The 21,341-nt window shown below is 30.7% G+C and overlaps 1 protein-coding gene across 1 annotated transcript in view; it reads left to right on the plus strand.

Annotated features, from left to right (window-relative positions):
* Nucleotides 1–11,867: 11,867 nt before the first annotated feature.
* Nucleotides 11,868–21,341, plus strand: part of LOC131852950 (bromodomain-containing protein 4B) — a 39,449-nt gene continuing 29,975 nt past the window's right edge. The window contains exon 1 of the mRNA XM_059203707.1: nt 11,868–11,956. Within this exon, the coding sequence (XP_059059690.1) occupies nt 11,939–11,956 (18 nt within the window). The 5' untranslated portion in view covers nt 11,868–11,938. The remainder of the gene's footprint in view (nt 11,957–21,341) is intronic.

Genomic DNA, 21,341 nt, shown 5'->3' on the forward strand with positions numbered 1-21,341 from the left:
TCTCCATAGTCACAAGCAAGTAGAGTTCGTGTTATGGGTTCTAGACAACTGATAAAAAACTTTTTTTTTTGTGAATACACAAAATTTAACATATCGGTCTGGGTGTTTTCTATATATATTGTGTATACATACAGAAAATACCCAAACCAATAAAAAATCTTACTCATGAATACATATGTTTTTACCGTGCGAGGAATCAAACCCGCGAACAACGTAAGTAAAGCGGTATGCTGCACCGCTAAACACCGTTTTATATATTACGTTAAAAACCGTTTAATCAATTAATATGCATGTGACCATATTTGTACATCTATTATTACATGATATGCATATATATGTAAATTAATTTACAAAACAAATTTAATTTGGGCTTGAAATTCCGATATGGGTCTCATTTCACGTTACACTATTCAGAATTACCAACCAAATTGATCTAGTTTAGTTCCACAAGATCTAGATGAAGCATATTAGCCTCTATAATATCAAATCAGCATATAGTAATATATCTAATTTCACAGTCAATTCGGGTATTGCACTTTGAAACCATTCCATAATGCTGTTTGCATAATAGCCATCTGTTATTTACATAGTTTTACAATGATATAAGCAATTTAACTAATGTATCTGTAATAATTAATAATAATCTTTTTTGTCTCTTACAATAATCATATCAAACTAATCTAGTGCTAAGGGTACTAGACGATTTAAATAAATAGTTAGATATATTTTTTAAATACATTCATAATATACATAGAAAACGCTAAGACGAATACAAACAATCATAGTAATGAATACAAATGTTTGTACCGTGCGAGGAAGCCAACCCGCGACCATCGAAAGTAAAGTGGTGTAGAATAAACTGATCTAATACAAAATGATAAACTATAAACCGAAAGAAAACGCTGTACGGCTTAGTGAATCTAAGTAAGTAGCGAATCTACCTTCTCTGCAATTTTGTCGTACCCTTTATCCGAATTTTTTTACAATAAATGTCAAACAAAAAAAAGAAACTAATAAATTTAAGTGGAATTGTCACGCTTTCAATCATATACCTAATTACATTATTTTCAGTTAATAAACTGAATAAATTATCATATATCATATTATTCTGTGTACTTTTTATATTGGTATATTATAATCACGTGTTTAAAAATAGTATCCAAGTAAGATTGGCAAATGTACCGACGTGCCAAGCCATTAAAAAGAAAAAAGAATATCTAAACGTAAATCAAATCCTGCTTATTTTCAGCTGTGTTTCCAAGTTTCCACGAATTTTTTATTTTAAATACATTATATTTTATACTTATTATACTATTAAAATACATATTGATGAATCTTAAGCAAAATACTTATTTTTTTAGTCCACAAAAAGATTGCATTAAGCAATAATGTTACTCAACCGGTGAACGTTATTTATATTGCAATTTTCTCTGGATTAAACTATAGAGTTAGGCTAGTGAACATATTTTTTAATTAAAAATATACAGCTAAATTATGAGGAAACAACACCAAAGCAGGGTTGCCAATTTTAAAGCAGTAAGTCTTGTAGTCAGATATGAATAATATGATTAAAACTTTTATACTCTATAAGGTATTTATAATATGGGCCTAGTTGCCTGAAATAAATGAATATATATATACATTTTCGTAGGTAAAAATCTGGTACAATTTAGTCAATTAAAAAATCTTCATACCAAAGGCTAAAAATCTTGTATTTCCAATAGCATTTCCCGTATGGTTGGCATCCCTGCATCACAGACAAGTTATGAACTTTGACATAAGAACTAGTTAGCTCATGTCAAACGAATCACGAATTATTCCTAATTTGACAGTGACAGTTTTAGGTTATAACGAATGCGATTTGACGGTTGTATGTTGGCTATATTGTTATTTTGTGAACAGAAATAAAATAAAAAAAAAGATTTGTTTTTATTACACAAGAATTTATATCTTATATTATTACAACATTACGCTAATATGTACTTTAATATACTATATATTATTATTAAAGTATGTATTGCGTACGTTTATTATTATTCTTTGAGGTACGTGAGTACATTGGTATTATACTATATACTGACAGCATGTAATTTTATAAATAAATGAATATTATGCTCTAACTACTACATGAATATCCAGCCGATTTTTTTTTAAATGTGTGATAATAGAACAGGGTTTTTGGTTTACGCTGGTGGCCTTATCTGAATATCCTCTACTGGTGCCCCACCAGTGGAGAATATTCACCTCACTGGTGAGGAGTATATTCAGGTAAGGCCACGTCAGTTAGCCCGTCGTGACAAATTCACCAGGAATTTATTTATTTATTTTATTTTTTTATTTATACTCTTTATTGCACCAATTACAGAACAAAAACAAAAAAAAACAATTAAAATGGAAAATATACACTGATACAAAAGGCGGTCTTATCGCTAAGCAATCTCTTCCAGACTACCTTTAGGTGGATAGAGAAATAAAAATAAGAACAGGGTAGGTGGCGCACGTTTTATCATTATGGTTTCCAGGGATAACCGCGTGTAGGCCAACCTGACCTGGGGTCATTAGTCCACGTTACTGGCATTTGCGTTCTCCTTAGTTCAGCGGATTTACTAAATCTATAAATTTACAATAGGGCTATGGCTATACGTTATAGATCATCATCATTGCCTTGCCTTTATCCCATTATTTGGGGTCGGCGCAGTATGTCATTCTCTTCCACTGCTCTCTATCAGTCGTCATATCTAAACATACTCTTCTTTTATTCATATCATCTTTCACACAATCCATCCATCTTTTCTTAGGGCGTCCCCTCCCTTTACATCCATCCACATTCATATTATACACTTTCCATAAGACATGGTCCTCATTCCTATATATGCCCATACCAGATATTAAAAAAAAAATATAGGTATCAACAGTTTTAGAATTAATGCCTATATATTTGTATGTATGTAATTATAACTACTTCTAACTTACTCATAAAATTTAGGCTCCCTCTTACAGTTAAAAAAAACCGTACAAAGCATAGACAATTCGCCAGTGTCGCCAAACTAAAACGCTAAATGTTGGTATCATTACTTAAAGACGGGAAAAGCTATATGTGTTACATTAGACGTTTTATTAGATAGTAGTTAATTGAGATTGAAAAAACCTACGTGTTTTTATTTTTTTATATATAAACTAGCTAATTTCACTATTGTGTATTATTAACAAACAAAACAAACAAACTTGAATACTTCCAACTACTTTCAGTAATTTGAATTAATATTTGATTGAAGAAATAGAAAAATAAAAAAAAAATATTATTCAGTTGTTCTACAATAGAAACAAAACACACAAAAAAAATAAAATAAAATGTATATATACATAATTATATAATTAAACTTAAAATGTATATATATTTAAAATAATCAATTTTATTCATATGTAGCTATTGATTATTTTTTTACAATGATTATGCCTAATATGACATGTGGTGTAATGTCGAGTAATAGGGCCCTTATACCACATTTCGGTCACGACCTACGGCAGACTTTATAGAAAGTATGTTATAATAGGTGAATAATAAAGTATTTTGTTACATCAGCGCGCTGTAAACAAATTGAATATGACACAGCTGGCCGTATGCTGTACACGTAGGATGTTTGTGGAGGACGTTTACATATATACAAATGTTATTTTAATAATAATAACAATGTGCCACCTAGTCCCAAGAGTAAGCATGTGTTTGGGTACTAGACAACTGATATAAATACTTATATATATATTTGTAAATACATATATGTACATTGTAGGGGAAACAGAGGATTGTTAGTAATGTGGCCTGATACCCCAATTTTAGCAATGTACCATGTTCCCCCTGGAAACTCACGAAAAATTTATCACGATGGGCTAACTGACCTGACCCAATACTCATCTTATTGTCCTCAAGTATAAACCGTTAGCGCAGGCAAATGTACAATTATAGTATCAATTAAAAAATATATACACAGTCAATATCCAGACCAATACAAACAATCATACTCGTCAATATAATTGTATGTACTGAGCCAGTAATTGAATCCGCGACCATTCGAAGTAAGCCAAGTTAACTGTATACGCTGGCGGGGTTCCAGTGGAGGATTATACACATATGATGAGAAACCAGTTAGGTCAGTTATCTCATCATGGTTAATTATCCCATGAATTATTACCCACGATGGGTTCCAGTATAAATTTATTACAATAATAAGAAAGTATTAAATAAAAAACTAAAATATTTCTACCAAAATTTCTTAATTTCACATGAAAAGGTTTATTATTCCCTTATGGTACATAACAAAACCTACTATGATTCTCTAGTCAGTATGCTTTGATAACGGTTGCCTCTGCAACAGCTGATAAAGGAAAATAACAAAATACTAAATATTTAATTTTGTTAAAGTATTTATTTATTAAAAAAACAAAGATACTTGAAATTCGCTGTAGACGGGATGACATAAGATATATCGATGATAATTTAGTATCACCCTATATATACGACTTTAATATAACATATGTCCATTATAAAGAGCATACGTGCAGATCAATAAATGATTGCGTATGTGGCCTCACTTTAAAAAAAAAATCTAATTGTAACATAGAGACACACAAGGATAAATATAATGACGGCCGTCTGAATTTATTGTTCTCTATATGCAAGTAGTAGTTTGTTTATATTTTTTTTTAACTCTAAGTTAGTACTAACCTTAACCCAATTAGAGTTAAAATTTATTTTACATTCACATGTTACATGGTACATACGACCTTAAGTACTTATAAATCTATATATCTAGACGATTGCAGGTCTAAGCTATTTGAATTTATATTATTATATTTAATAACTGGCCCGCGTGACTTGGTCTGGGTGATATTTTTTCTGTATTTGCAATAGTTTTTAATTTTTTCATGACCATGGATGAATAATTAAAAGAAAACAGTTTCTTTTAAGTTTAAATAAGTAAATACAAACTACCAGCTAGCACTAATTCATTAGAGTCAATATTAAATACACAACCAACGGGTTAAGTGACTAAATAAGAGTAAATCAGTCGTAATGATTAGAGCAGACCAGTCTCTACAAACAGCACTTTTTCACTAGTATGGCAGATGACCAGCCATTTCTGCGTTCGACCATATTTTAGGGAGCCCAATAGCCTCGCCCACCACGCCGAGCATGACTACTCACGACAGTCGACCACGTCGTGGCTCCATATTACTTAGTGAAAATTAGTATAACTAGAGCCGAAGACAAGCTTTTTGTTTTGACAAGCTTGTAGTTTTTTTTTTAAATATTTTAAATGTTGACGATCTGTTCTGTCCGGGCTTTACGTTTTTGCTCTTCTAGCTGAATATACTAATTTTACCTTATATAGAAACGTGTTTCATTTTAAACCAGCCTAATATAATACTCCATCACAGGTTATGTCACGAGTGCAGACGTAAGATATCTTCTAATTCTAATCTAGAAATAGAGACTAGCTAGTTCATTAGAGTTAAAATATTAAACACACAACCAAGTGGTTAAGTAAATAAATAAGAATAAATCAATAGTAGTGATTAGAGCAGATCATTACTCATATAGATTCTAACCTAGATCTCAGTAAGGTACGACATTATTTAAAGAATATACTTAATAGTTAAGTACAGATGGGACATGTATATGAGTATATTGACTGGTCGGGAAAGCTGACAATTTTGCATATCTTATAGTCATGAGTATATAGTAATAAGCCTGCATTAGCTACTTTCTGCTTATTGACAATGGGCGGAACGCCGAACGTGCAAAATCTGCTTGAAAATAAAAGTTAGACTGTATTATTTAAAGACTGTTTTCCTAAAAAAGGACAAAAGTAGGACTGCTAGCTACCCGTTATGGCTTTGCATTACAATTCTTTGAATTTCTCGACTTCTTCTATACTATAACATACATGTTTATACATATAAACCTTACTCTTGAGTTACTTTATCTATTACTGAAAAGAGCATTACAATCCGTTGCGTGATTTAAAAGATATAAACGAACAACGGCGGCAACTTTGTCTTATACTATGTAAATATTACCTTTTTTTAATTAATTATTAATTTTTAAATTAAATATAGTTTTACGGTTTAAGTACAATCAAATCATATTTATTTAAATGTTTAATTTTTTTCTAAAATTCTTCCTATATGTCTTCTTGTAAGTTTTATTGTATTTGCACTGGAATAGCGGTTATTATTAAAGCATTACATTTGTGAACAATGATTTAATATGTTGTCATTTATTTCACTAATTTTTATTCTTGTATGTATGCTGTTATCTGATTATCGTTATTATCATAGAAATAAGTTTCTTTAAATTATTATATCAGATGTTGTTTACAAAACCTACATTCTATCACAATTTTGTCGCCGTAGCATTTCATTTTGATACCTCCCGTCATTCTTTCCGTATATTGTAAAATAAAAAAAATTGTATTTATTTTTTCTCAATCAGTTATATAACTAGGTTTACATAACGTATCTATTTTAAACTATATACATATAAATTATAGTACATAAATATGTAATAGTCAGTATTAATAAAATGTCGACAACATTAACAGTTGGCTAACAGTTTTGGGACGTTTTTTCATACATCACTGGTTTAGATTTTAAACTCAATTAATGAGGGCATTATAGTTTATAATTCCATATCACAAAAAGCGGACGATGAAAGACATTTTATCACCTGCCATAATAAGATAAATATTGAGCTATACAACATCTCAATTTAATGTCAATTTGAGACACGAGTCATCTATTCAACTGTCACCACACGAAATCTATTGATGGAACAGTCCTGGCCTTTGCCCCTATTCAGTTTGGGTCACATCTGTTTGTCCGTCAAATGCTTATGTAGCGTCAATGTCTTAACAGTAATTATTTAACAAAAACCTAATTAATAATCACGAGACTGACCTGGAATTATGTTTTTAATTAGAAAAATAATGGCTGATTTAATAGTATTATTAGAAGTGGTACATAGGTATATTAATTAGGATATATAGGTAACATCTATATCTAATTAGGTATATATTATATATAGTAAATAGAAATAAAATAATTCGTGATTTGTGGTTTGTAACCCTGAATTTATCAAAGAGGTTGTGAGTTCAAATCTGGCCCACACGAAGAAATCTTTGTGTTAATTTATACTTATGACTGAAACAATTAATATCAAAACAAAAATTAATCTGAAAGACGTTGATAGACTTGTCCCTGCCACGTCGGATTAAAAATATACTCTGTGAAAGTCATATTAAGTCATATTCGTGCTTTTTCGGGTTTTGTTCGGACTTTTTCGTTTCGTTTTGTAAATTTGTGCATATTGTGTTCAAAACAACATCGGCATTTGACAATATCACCAATTTGCGGAAAGGGATTGTGGTGGAAATGGACTAAATAACCCATTACTAGCAATGTACCATGTCAGATTGAGCACCACGTATCCCTTGGTTACTATTGTGATAAATTGACCTGACCTTCAGTCAGTTCAGGTCAGTTAGCCCATGGTGGCAAAATTCATCATCCTCCACAAGTGTCCCGTCAGCTTAAACCGTTAGCACAAGCGGGTGCACCGTTACATTATCGTAAATTTCAAATCATAAAAAAAATTATTCTGACGACGGAGTTGATATGTAATAAATAAATATCTTACCAATCTTAGAGCAATATATTTACTATACATATTTGACACAGCAATAGAAAAACAATGTAGAAAAATTTGAGTCAAAAAATTGTAAATAAAAATTTATGGTTGAGCGCAGTGATGGCTGGCTAATACGTCATACTCGTGAACGAGTGCTGCTTGTAGGGACTGGTCTGCTCTTATCACTACGACTGATTTAATCTTATAATGTATTTATATTTAGACCCCAATGAATTAGTGCTAGTTGGTAGTTTCTATTCACACGTTTCGACTTGAAAAATGTGAACTTACAAGGATTATTTAAAAAAGCAACACACAAGTTTCTTGCTCGTTCTTCTTGTGATGAGAGAGTTTTCCTAATGATGGGTTGATTAAAAATATTATGACTACTCAAAAGTGCTTAAATTAAGTTTATTTAAAAAAAGGAATTTCTATTCTATGGTTTAAAATAAGAAACAGTTATAAAAAGAGGTCTGTCGCCAACAGCATGTGATGAAAAAATTCTTTAATCCATAAATTCCATATCGAATGTACTATAATCGAAGGTTACGCTAATTGATCGCAAACAACACACGTTACGTTTTGTAAATCTGACGGTAAACGTATAATAATTAGATAAGTAGGTAATAAAACGACCTTTCAATAGGCAACTGCGATTTTGTAACATTCAATATTTTTTTTGATTAATCATTACGCAAAGTAATTTGATTTCAATAAGTTAGATTTCGTTCTGATACTCAAGCGTTTTTACTAATGTTTATTTACGTTTCTTTCCAGCGTAGGCAGATTTTGTACACAATTGGTTACCTGGGACTCACTTGTCTCAGCCGCATTTTTTTAATAGCTATTTCAGTTTATAGTATACTAGCTACTCGCCCCGGCTTCGTCCGGGTGAACATGTATTATACATATACATAGCTTCCTCTTGAATCACTCTAAATATATAGTTTTAAAGATTTAAGCATACATAGGGACCGACAGACAGCGACAGCGACTTTGTTTTATATTATGTAATGATATAAAAGCTAGATACCCCCGAAATTAAAATGCTGCGAAATATTGGCTGTTTAAATATAATAAATGATCAAACAATGCAACAAAATAGACGAAAATATTATATGAAGAGATACAAGATAAACGATATAAATATATACATATATAAAAAAAAACTAAAATATATACCAAATTGTCTGACATTCACAAAACTAAAGAATAAAATGGAAAAAAGAGATTGAGAAGAGATAGAGATGAATATTTATTCCTCCCGAAAGACAACGCACGAAGGTTACAGCACATCTGCTCGCTACTCACCGTTTCATTTGTGTGGAACATTGTCTTGCCATAACTTTTAATCAGATAAGATTTTTATTAGTCAAGTTTTGGAATAAAAGTTGGGATTAATTCAAATAAAAATAGACTCAACTTTTAAATTCTCGATATACTTATTTAGATGTATTTGTCTTTCATTCTTACATAATCTTTTATATAATATGCCTGGATATTTCATATTTCATCTAGTCCTGAGCTAAGCAGAGCTTATGTTATAGGTGCTAGACATTTTTTTTTATTAAAAATATTATGACTATTCAAAAGAGCTTCATTTGATTTTTTTAAAAAAGGAATTTCTATTCTATGGTTTAAAATAAGAAACAGTTATAAAAAGAGGTCTGTCTATCTTTAACATACATAATACGCATAGAAAATATAATTAATTATAATTTACCCAAACCATACAAATAATCATACTCATAAATACAAACAAACCCGCATCGGGTTTGTGTGCTAAACTAATAGACTAGTGAGGCCATCGTAATAAATAAAAATAACAGGACAAACATTATTTAAATGGAATAATAATAATGGAATTATTAAAAATTATTCAACTATAAATAGTTACACTATCAGCGTGGAAAATAGGCTGTATTCCGAGCAAAGAAAGACGCAGGACACCACTTGTATGCCCCTCCGTTCGACCCTCCGTCCAATTCAAACGGGGATCGAAATAACGACGGCCTGAGCCGAGGTTCGAACCCCTAGTGGTGCCCTCAGACTAAAGTCGTATCCGTCAGGCAGGAGTTGGCCTTCAGCCGCTCCATAAGTCCTTCCGCGGGTTTGGAGTGCCATCTGCACTCGCCCCATAACGTCCGGTGAAGCTGTAAAGGCCAGCTACGGCCAACAGCATTAGAGTAGTCCGAAAAAAAAAACCACTTGTATTATGTATAATAGTGTAGTTAATATTTATATTCCTTAAACATCTGTTTGTTATGCTCCGACTATCACCACCGCTGGTTATGACAGTTGGCGGTCTGCGGTTGGGAAAGTTATAATTATCTTAACGATTTATCGAGGGTAGAAATAAAAATCCAATATCTACTGGCACTTTTCAATCCTAACAATATTATTATCTTATATATAAAATTCTCGTATCACAATATTAGTTACTAATACTCGTCCGAAACGGCTTGACCGATTATTATGAAATTTAATATCATATTCAGTAGGTCTGAGAATCGGCTACTATCTATTTTTTATACCTCAAGTGATAAGGGTTGGCGATCCCTAACATTTTTTGGACAATTTTTATTTTTTTATAATATGGCATACAACCCTAAATTTTCACTCTCCTAACATTAATCGCTATTTTTTAATAGCAATATTTATTTATATGGCAAAACAACGGGGTCAGCAAGTTTTTTATAAAATCATTTTAGCAGTGATGACTGGTCCACCCGTTATATTCGTGAACGGATGCAGCTTGTAGGTACTGGTCTGCTCTGATAACTATGACTGATTTATTTCGTTACTCGAGTAACTATTTATTTGCTACTAGCTGTAGGTACCCGCGACTTCGTGCGCGTGGAAGCTAACTATATTTTTGTATAATAAAATATTTTTCTAAAATAAAAGTAGCCTAAGTTAGTCTTTATTATATCAGTTACCTGCCAAAAGAAGTCCCGTCAAAATTGGTCAGGCCATTTCAGAGATTAGCCGGAATAAAAAAAGAAAAAATTGTAAAAAAAAATATTTTGGTGTATGTACCGTATTTATATTCATATGCATATAGTACAAAATGATTATTTCGGTTTTACAAACAGACACTCCAATTTTATTTATATGTATAGATTTGACAGTTTTACTCACCCAAAAACCTTTATAATATAATGTAATAAATAAATTAAATGTAATTTTAAATTCATTCAACATTCATTTAAAAGAGCAACAACATGCATTTGCGTTGCGGATGAGTGGTAGAATCAACCAAAATAGGTCTATTCAAAAGTTATTAGTAAGTTTATTTGAGTAAAGATTCTCTCTATGTCAATTTTGTTATAGGGTGCACTATTAATAGATATGCTAACAGTGCCTAATAGTGTCCTAGAATTTTTTAAGTGATTAATGAGATCGTTCCGATTATCTCTGAACTGTTCCGACAGAGAAATATCTGCCTATAGTCTGTTTTTTAATTCCGGAGACATAATTGATAGATGTAAGTGTCAAATTTTCAAATAATGTTGCCACCTATAGCGGGGTAGTGCTGTACTTGCAATACCGATTTGCTTAATCGGAAATTTATATTTTAACATATTATATATTGCCCGTATTAGCAAATTTACAACATCCACCAATTGAAAACTAATAAACAACAATAATTAATACTTGACACAATAACATATCGAAGGGAGAAACGGATTAGTAGTAATGTGGACTGAACTGGACCCCATTGCTAGTAATGGACCATGTCAGCTTGCCTCCCACACTGTTTTCTCTGGCAACCATCATGATAAATTCCTGGTGATTTCACGATGGTCTAACCTGACCTGACATGTTCATCTTATGATCCTCCACTGGTATTAGCGCAGGCGGGCTTCCGGGACCATTCCATTATCATTCTGTGATATCTATAACAAAACTTGATTAAATTGGTCATACATATAGTTTTTTTTGTAAAGCTTTTATTGACCGACTTTTAACTAAATCTCGCACAGATCATCTTCGAACGGGTTATCCGAATCTCATTGTTAACTGCTCAACAGTTCTCAGACACCATTACATTCATAATGCACTTGCGCTATCTTTTTTGCCTAAGTTTACATAATCCACGAATGTGAAGGTTGGTGACTTTCTTTAGCGGGGAGGCTGTATGAGCCGTCACCTTTGCCTCAGTTGTGAGAGAAGCGCGCGCGAACGCGCCTGTGCTGTGCTTTGTTTTTTTTAATTTATTTTTTTTAAGTGTTGTGCCGCACGGATACCATGAGGTTGACTTTTTGGGTGAGTTATTTTTTTTTATTGTTAAAAAATAAAACGTTTGTGTGTATGGAGGTTCGACGCCATTCAAAGTTTTATACGCCGCTGGCAAGTCCACTTTCTTTAGTGAAAGTCGAATTATCATCGATTCATCATCGGAGGAAGGCTCAATTTTATCGATTCGCATACAATACCGGTAATAATTCGCTAATTTAAAAATTTGTGAAACGTGCACATATTTTGTTTCATTACATCATTTTAAATATTATGTTAGCCATATTTCTAAAATAAATAGTGACATAAAGTATATTTATAGATACAATAAAATATTTATTTAATAAATATTTTCTTGTGTTTTTCTGTCAACTAAGATATTAAATAGTACAAGAAGTCACAAATGACTTGTTTCCAAAAAATCTAGATGCACAAAACAAGTTTTTAAACTTTCACGGCTAACGATGAAAGCATCAAATTAATGCGTATTTTTATACCTACTCTATAAAAATGTTTATAATGTCTATGCATAGCACGTACTGATATAATTAAAACTATTAAAAATAGATAAAACCAAACAGTTTTACAAATTAAATTACATAAGTCAAATTATTGATAGTAGAATTATAATATTTAAAAAGTGAATAAATAAAGATGATTATTAATTTTCTGAAATTATCCAATATTACATAAATGGACGAAAAGCTTAAGTGGGTCACACTGAGTGGTGACAGCGCGAGAGCGCACGCGCAGTTTCTCTTGTTTACTCGACTATTTATACACTTCCTATAGGTATTGATACACCATAATATATTACACACATATCATAATAAAACAGTATATAAAATATATTTCCAAAAAACTACCTATAAAAAAACATATATCTTCCAAAAAATAACCGAGTATGTACGATAAAAAATTTTAAATTAAGAAATTACGTATTTTTCTAAAACAAAATAATGATATTTGTAACAACTGACAAAAACGTTTTATAGACAGAAGACTTTGAACCTCTTTTGTCGTCTTCTTCCGATTAAATGGCAACTAAATGTATTTTCCCCAGAACGTTGCGATGACTTTAGCGCATTCGGTCCCATTTTTTTGGTCTCCTTTTGTCTGGACAAAATGTGACCGATGATAGATGATGGACACAAAGGACATGTTCTTCAAAATATTTTCTATTAAAATTCGTAAAATATTAATTTCAATTGTTACTATAAAACGTATTCAGGTCTTGGCTATTTTTTCTTATATCTTGCACTTGACTCCTTATGTATATTAATACTAGAAGCTTCTACGTATCTATAGATTAAAAAAAAATGAAGAACATTAAATTTAAAAAAAAACAGGTCATTACATTAAATATGCTATATTAAACGGTTGACATTTCATGAATAAGGCTAGGCTTAATTCAGTCGTTATTAATTTTTACATATTTAATTTCTAAATATTATAATTCCAAATAACATTAAAAAAGACATCAATTAAAATATAAATAATATTTAATCATAAATTAACATATAAAAGAATCACTATTTCATTTTCACTACTTATGCAACATACGATGCAACTTCTATTCAGAATATGAGATATATGCAAATTACAACTATGCACGAACAATATTATATAAAACTTACAGTTTCACAATAACAAACATTTTTTTATTGTAATTGGTATGGCAAACAAATTGATGGACCAACTGATGGTAAGTGGTAACAGTCGCATATGTAATAATAATATCCCAGGACAACTAACCGACCTTCTAGTCCCAAGTTAAGTAGAGCTCGTGTTATGGGTACTAGATAACTGATAGAATAAAATAGAATAGAATTGAATAGAAAATCATTTATTCAAATAAACTTAATTTACGCACTTTTGAATAGTCATAACAATATATTTTATCTACCACTCGTTCGGATATAAATACATATATAGTTATATTATACGTAGAAAATATCCAGACCGATACAAACAATCATACTCATGAATACAAATGTTTGTACCTGTGTGAGGAATCGAACCCGCTACCATCGGAAGTAAAGCGGTCTGCTAAACCGCTAAACCACTTGACGCCTGCCTGCTCAGGAATTGCAATTACGGAGTACAAAGATGTCATGCTTTTGATTCTTTAATAGCACCGACTTATATTACTCTTCAACCTAAACATCCCCTGTCCAATTCAAACTGCGATAGAAATTACGACAGCCTGAGCTGAGGTTCGAACCCCTAGCGGTGCCCTCAGACTAAAGTCGTATACGACAGGCGGGAGTTGGCCTTTAGCCATCCATAAGTTCTTCCGCTGGTTTGGAGTGATCTGCACTCGCCCCCTATCCTCCGTGAAGCTGTAAAGGCCAGCTGCAGCTAACAGCATTAGAGTAGTCCGAAAAAAACATCTTAAAAAGCAAGTTGCTTGACCATTGAAGTAAGTGACCCATACGGATTACTTACGTGCATATTAAAACCTCTCGTTTGAATCTTTCTGATCTGCATCATTGCTCTATGCAATATCATTACGTATTATGTCATAATTATGTACCACTGGACACAACTCGTTTTACAAAGATGTCATAACGAAACTAGTGCAATGTATGCGGGATTGCAATATTGATACAGATTTAGAATTGTTACATAGCCACGATTATGTTCATTCTATTTTTAGTAACTTTAATTTATGGTCACGTAATGTGTGATAAGAAAAAAATGATTTAAGTGACACAAATAAACAGTTCATTATGTTAATAAAGCATTCTCTAATCTTGTTCTATAAATTTAAATTTAGAATTCAATTAACTTGAGGCGAAATACCGATACTGGAATTTAAAAATAATTATTCCAAATAAAGCAAATCTACAGTTAGTTTCGAAAAATTTCTAATTTACTTTTCTATTATCTACACGAGCCTCTGACTAAAGAGAAAAAAAACAGTTGATTAATTTAATAAAGATTATTGTATTAAATCGTTCTTTAAATTCAAAGAATTCAAATAATAGAATATTAAAAATATTTAAATACACTGTTTATAAACACATTTATGACGATAATGCACAGACATAACACTTAAATAATACACATATAAACTTTTTAATTAATAATATTAGTAAAATTTGTATGATGTAATTTATAAAACCCTATTTCCATAACATTTTATACATCACCGTGCGCACCATGCATGGAGGCCGATATATAAAAAAAAAGTAATTTAAAAGAATAAACAACTTCCTAAACCTTATTTATCGTGGCCTAATTTAACAGGACCAAAAAAAATTAAGTCATTCGGTCAGGTAATAGTAACCTACAAAAGATTAACTCTGTGTCTACCTGCGTTGCGTCGCGCCTTAAACAAACGGTAACATGTGTGTGACTTGAATGCATGTGACAGTCATGCATATCACATATCACTTTCATAATAGATGTAGGTGTGTGGGTTAATGGAATCTACCTTCCAAATTTAAATTAGATTCCTAATTCAAAATTATATTCCAGAGTCACTGTCACAGTTTTTCTCGTAAACAGGTGCCGCACGTAGGGACTACCAGCTTTGTCACTAGGAACTAAATAATTTAATGATAATCATTATTCATGATGTTGTTTAAAACTCTAGACCAAAGATGGCTTAGTGTTTTTAGTACTACCACTACATCGCCACTGTCATCAATTCTACAAGTCAATCAAAGTAAAAAAATAAATAAAGAACTTAGTTAAAACTAAAAAATCTAAAATCTACAACTTAAAACATTTTTTTTTTAATGTATATCATATTAGCGAATGCTTACGAAATACGCCATACATGTTTATGCGCTAAGTCTGGCATATGAATTTCACATTTTCAAAATTTTATTTTAGGCAACAAGTAGTCTTAAGTCAATTTATAATCAGCAACAGCCCTAATTCAGCAAAACAAAATTGCTTTCAGTTCATCGAACTCGATTCAAATTGTGCGAGTAATAGACTATAATTAGACTAAGGGCTATGTTGTAACTATGTTACGGTTGAAACAGCCTTGACTTTGAACGCAAACTAGAGCGTCGAACGTTTCCGATACGTTACTTATCTGTGCTACAACCGCGTAATTGTAGCTATTGTGGTGGTTATGACGCATTGACGTCTGTTTCAAATTTCGAACATTGAATTTTATTTTTTTTATGTGGCCATTTTGAGGCCGTCCCAAAAACGTTCACAAATAGTATGGATCTAATTCTGTATGCTTGTGGCCGCCCAGTGGTCAAAAATCGGTTATAATTTATTTAACTTATAACTTTGAACATTGTTAAGGTTCTATTATCAAAGACTTGCTTCATGTATTGATAGATTACTATGATAACTAATGAACAGCACAGAAATAAACCTCGATACGCTGATTTGACACTTAACAATATAGAAATTATTTGACATAAAAATTTTGTTATCAGTCGTATAATATAATATAATTATAATGTGAGTAATGTTTTTTTATTGATTTAATGTATTTTTGTGTATAACTTTAAAATATTAGCTATAGACGATCCATCTCTATATAAACTGTAAGTTCTATAAATACGCGCAAGGGGTATAAAGCTTTTGCTTCACGTATTAATATTATGATAACCCTATTAAATCAGAATATGAAAGCCAAATGCAAATTTTGTTTGAGTATGCGAATTTACATAGGTTAGGTTTTGTTTAGTGTTACGTGACTTTTTAACTACGTAATTTACCCACTACATTCAGGATGCTCAACGAAAATTTACATAGCTTATAGCGTGTTTCCTTTTAGTATACTCGTAAACTGTTCAAAATTACGTGGTGGTAATTTTTTTTTTCACATAGAAGATACTATAGGTGGTATTGTTAAAATATTTATTTAAAGTAAAGGAAGTTTAAAAAAAATTATAATAATACTACTTTACTGTTGATAAATAAATATTACAAAGGTTTGTACCGCGCGAAAAATCAAACCCGCGACCCTCGGAAGTAAAGCGCTGTGCTAACTGCTATTTGTATTCTACAAAAAGTATTCGTGAGCAAATAAATTAAAAGTTGAATAATAAAACAATCATTTTAATTGCGACAAATGTATATTACTCTACAAGAAATTAAATAACAATAAGAAAATTACAAGATATTATAAAATCAACCGATCAATCAAAAATTTCATCTCTTGTTAACTTAATTGGCTAAACACACTAAATTGTTCAAACAAGCAAATTGGCTGGTTCTATCATTGTATGATGTTCGTTCACATCATCAAACACGATATTGTATGATGTTGATTGTTGACAGATTGCGGAACAGTGAAATGTATAGAGTCTGTTTCATTTTCCTTTTTATATACCAGCAAAACAGCTTTCGAATTATTTTGACATTTGTTGTAAATTTGTATTCTTTTTCGTCCTTTGTTTATTTTAACTCTATTATTATATGTGTAAAAAAGCAAACGAAATCGCCTACAATAACTAGCAATAACAGAATTATTAGATATTGCATAATTTATTACAATATACTTTATAATATTTTTCGACGTTTATCAGTAAATATTCGTAATATCAGCAGAGTATATTAATACATATAAATATAAAGAATATTATTAAATATGAAAGCTGGACCAAGAACCTCATTGAATTATTCAAAATGTAATAAAATTTATATTTCATTAACATAAATGTTTAACGATGTCATTAACATTTTTGTTTTAAAATATTTTCTTATTCTCTTATATTATTCTAAACATTAATTGTAATCTAATAAAATAAAATATATGCATAATGTTAGACAAAATATTTTAGCATAATGATGTGGTTGAATGAACTGTGATTATGTCTACATACATACATTTATTACCAATAATTATGCAAAAAAATAAACATATATTAAAATAAAATTTCATCTTACATAGTATATTAAACGTCTGTATATTAATTAAAAGATTACAACTGTTTTATCTTTTACTGTGTATGAATTTTATTGATAATTCTTGAGTACAATTTAATGCCATTTTAATATTGCATACTAAACAGACAACTTTTTTAGAACAGTTTTTTACACAGACCCTCAGAATTAGCGACAATATTTTAACATAAATGGAAAAAACCAATTGTGATTTTTGTAATCCGTAAAAATAAAGTTGTACCAAAATTGTTTGCATATTAAGTAATCATCATATTGCCATAAGCAATTCACTTAAATATTTTGTGTACATAACAACTCCACAGCCTTGTCCTAAACGACCTTCCGAGAAAGTTCATAGTCACGAAACAGTAAAAGTATTTGACACATTCGATGTAATTGTAAATTAAGCAAACCTTTACGTCACTCGTCTGCTATTGAAGTTTGATCCGTATTACTTTGTAATAAGTGCGTACAAGTGATAGATGTGCGTCGACTTTTACTTTTTTTACAGCACCCGCTAACAACCGTTGTGAATAAAGCAGATTCGCTTTCGTTGAGACGTTTTGTATGATTTGTTGATGTTTTTTAGGATTTCAAACGTGTATGAAGTGCCGGTAATTAATGATTACGCTTTATTATGTAATAACATCAGGTGAATAGCATCATCGGCTGTCAGCTTTGACTCCACACCTGGACACCACATCTGGTATTTACCAATTACATCAATTTAGAGGATTAGACATCTATATTTGGCAGCCAAGCATAGCTGAGCTGTCAATTACGGGTGGTATACATTCTTGGTTCTTTTTTTTTTTTGTAAAGTTTCTGTCCCAGGAAACCTTGTAGTTCGAATTGTCAACTAAGGAGTCATTAATAAAGGGTTTGTTAGAATATTATAGATTACAATACCGAAAAATTATATTTTTATATATTATATTAATTTAATATTTTATTTTTTACATACTGGACCCTAAAACGATTCATTTAACAAACATATATCTTCAATTATTTAAATATCATTTATCAACAACTCTAAAATATTTGCTTTATCTCTCATTTTTCACTTGGAAGCGATCACCATATATCAAGTATCAATGTTAGATATCACTGGACGGTACGCAACGAAATTAAAAAGTTACGTAAAGTTCAACACAGCAGGCATTTATTTTAAACGGAGAAAGTTATAAAATGGATGAGCTCTGATAGTACGGGCATTTTTATGGTAAAATATAAATAGGCAACGATAATCCGTGATAAATTCTTAGCTCCGCTGCTAAGTCCCGTGATGTTTACTGAGAGTGGAAAGTATTGAATAATTTCGATCGGGCAGTTAAATATCAAGCATTTTTTATATCTGTATGCATTTAAATATATTTTTTATTTTACTGGAATGTAATAAGTGGCAACGTTATTCGGGAGGACAAAGACACTATGCCTAAGGACCCTATAGTTTCACTACCATATCTTCTTTAACTTTTTTGTCATCAGATTGGAATAAAACAAGCATTAAAAGTTACCGGAAGCTTGTTGCAATACATTAGCGAGAAACGTTTATCAATTGTTTAAGCTGTTAACCTTAACATGCACAAGCGCACACAGAGAAGTACTATAATATTTTATTAGATAGATAGATTAGAATTTTTATTACAATCTTAGTACATATATATAATTAATGGTTTGCCTATATTATATTGCATTGGTTTAAATAATCTGTATTGTATACCATTTACAGTTAATACATTTACATATAATATAGACAAACCTGCATGTGTGTACCACTGCAATACAAAAAGACACAAAACTCACTGTGGAGTGTAATATATACATATATATAATATATACATGTATAACATGTAGACATGTAGATTTTTTAAAAAACCATTTAAATATAAACACCCTGTACGTTTAAAATATTACTATATGTGTAATCGTGTCACTTTATAGATTTAGAAATAATCTTTATTCAAATAAATTTAATATAAGCTCTTTTGAATAGTCATATAATATATATTGACCGCTCATTCGGAAAGCAGACTCATCACAAGAAGAACGAAAACGAAAACATGTTACTCTTTTAAATGAATATTGTTCAGCATTTTCTATTTAGGATATTGTGTGAATACAAACTGATTTTATCTTTCATACATATGTTATATGTTATAATAACTACGTCCAAAACTGCTTGTTGTTGACCTCAATTTTTTATTATTATAATCTTACCGCACACACAACATTTTTGTCATAAAATATGATAAAAAAAACAATGACCCCTCGGAATAGTTCCATAAGATGAACAACTTATACATAATGTTTTGTTATGCAACTCAGATGAGTTGAGGCAATTTAAAGAGTAACACGATGTTTATAATAGTGTAAACTCATTATAACTTGACCTACAAACGTATGCTGTATTTAAAAGTAAAAATAAATAATAATCCACCATTTATTAAGAAGAACATGCAGAATTTATATAATGATTCTAAATAGTTGCTCGAAATAGTATGCACTTATTTGTAAAAATGACTATTATTTTTACTACTTCAATGTCTTGTCCTTTTAACTAGTTTTGTTTTCTTATATATTATATCATTAAGAAAGAATCAAACAAAATAAAATTGTTAAAAGGCACTAAATAGTTTTAATGAATAGTAATTATAATAATAAGAAAATCTGAGGTCAATTCACACAGCGCTATCTCGTCCCAAGCTCTAGCAGATCTTGTATTATGGGGTTCCAACCAACGTGTAAAAATACATAGATAAATCTTTGATTTGTAAATATATAGAAATGTATAGTCCTTTATGAATAGTCATATTTAGCTTTATTCTACCACTCATTTGGAACGTAAACTCATCACAAGAAGAATGTGCAAGAAACTTGTATAAAAAAAAATTGTTTAGAATGTTGTTTAGAATTCTGTCTGAATACAAACTTCCAAATATAAAAGTTTACATTACGTTCACGAGTATAACATACCTAATATATATAGGTATAGATAGAAAATATCCTTATAGAATATACGTAGAAGGAGATTTCATAGTCTAATAACACCTATAGTAAACCTATACAATTATCAACCACAGACCGCAAATTAATCTGCAAACCACCAATAAATCAAACTGCCTCAATACATATTAGCGTTTAACATAATCACTATATATGATTCACGATCATGACATAGTTTCAAAACCAGTTTATACTGTTTTCACTGCTGATAAGTATCCTTACTAGGCCCTAGAGATATTCCCACGGATGACGGTCTGTGGTGAAATGAAAACTATGTGAAAACTGCAATCTGCTAGAACATAGTATTAATGGTATCTAATCGTGTATTATAGCTTATTGGTCTTCCATTTAAGTACATAAATCGTTGTTGGTAGGTTTATAAGTTATATTTTAGTTGAACTTACTAGTAACTTGATAATTGAAGTTACTTTCGCGATTCTATTCTCCTCAATCATCTGATTTAAAAAATATATATTTTAAATGTTTATGTCAATTGTATTCATAACACATGGCCTGCTTAGCTTGAGCCTAGATGGCGCTATAT

The sequence above is a fragment of the Achroia grisella genome, unplaced genomic scaffold, assembly GCF_030625045.1.
Source record: "Achroia grisella isolate CSIRO2021 unplaced genomic scaffold, CSIRO_AGI_Agris_v1 utg869, whole genome shotgun sequence".
Lineage (NCBI taxonomy): Eukaryota > Metazoa > Arthropoda > Insecta > Lepidoptera > Pyralidae > Achroia > Achroia grisella.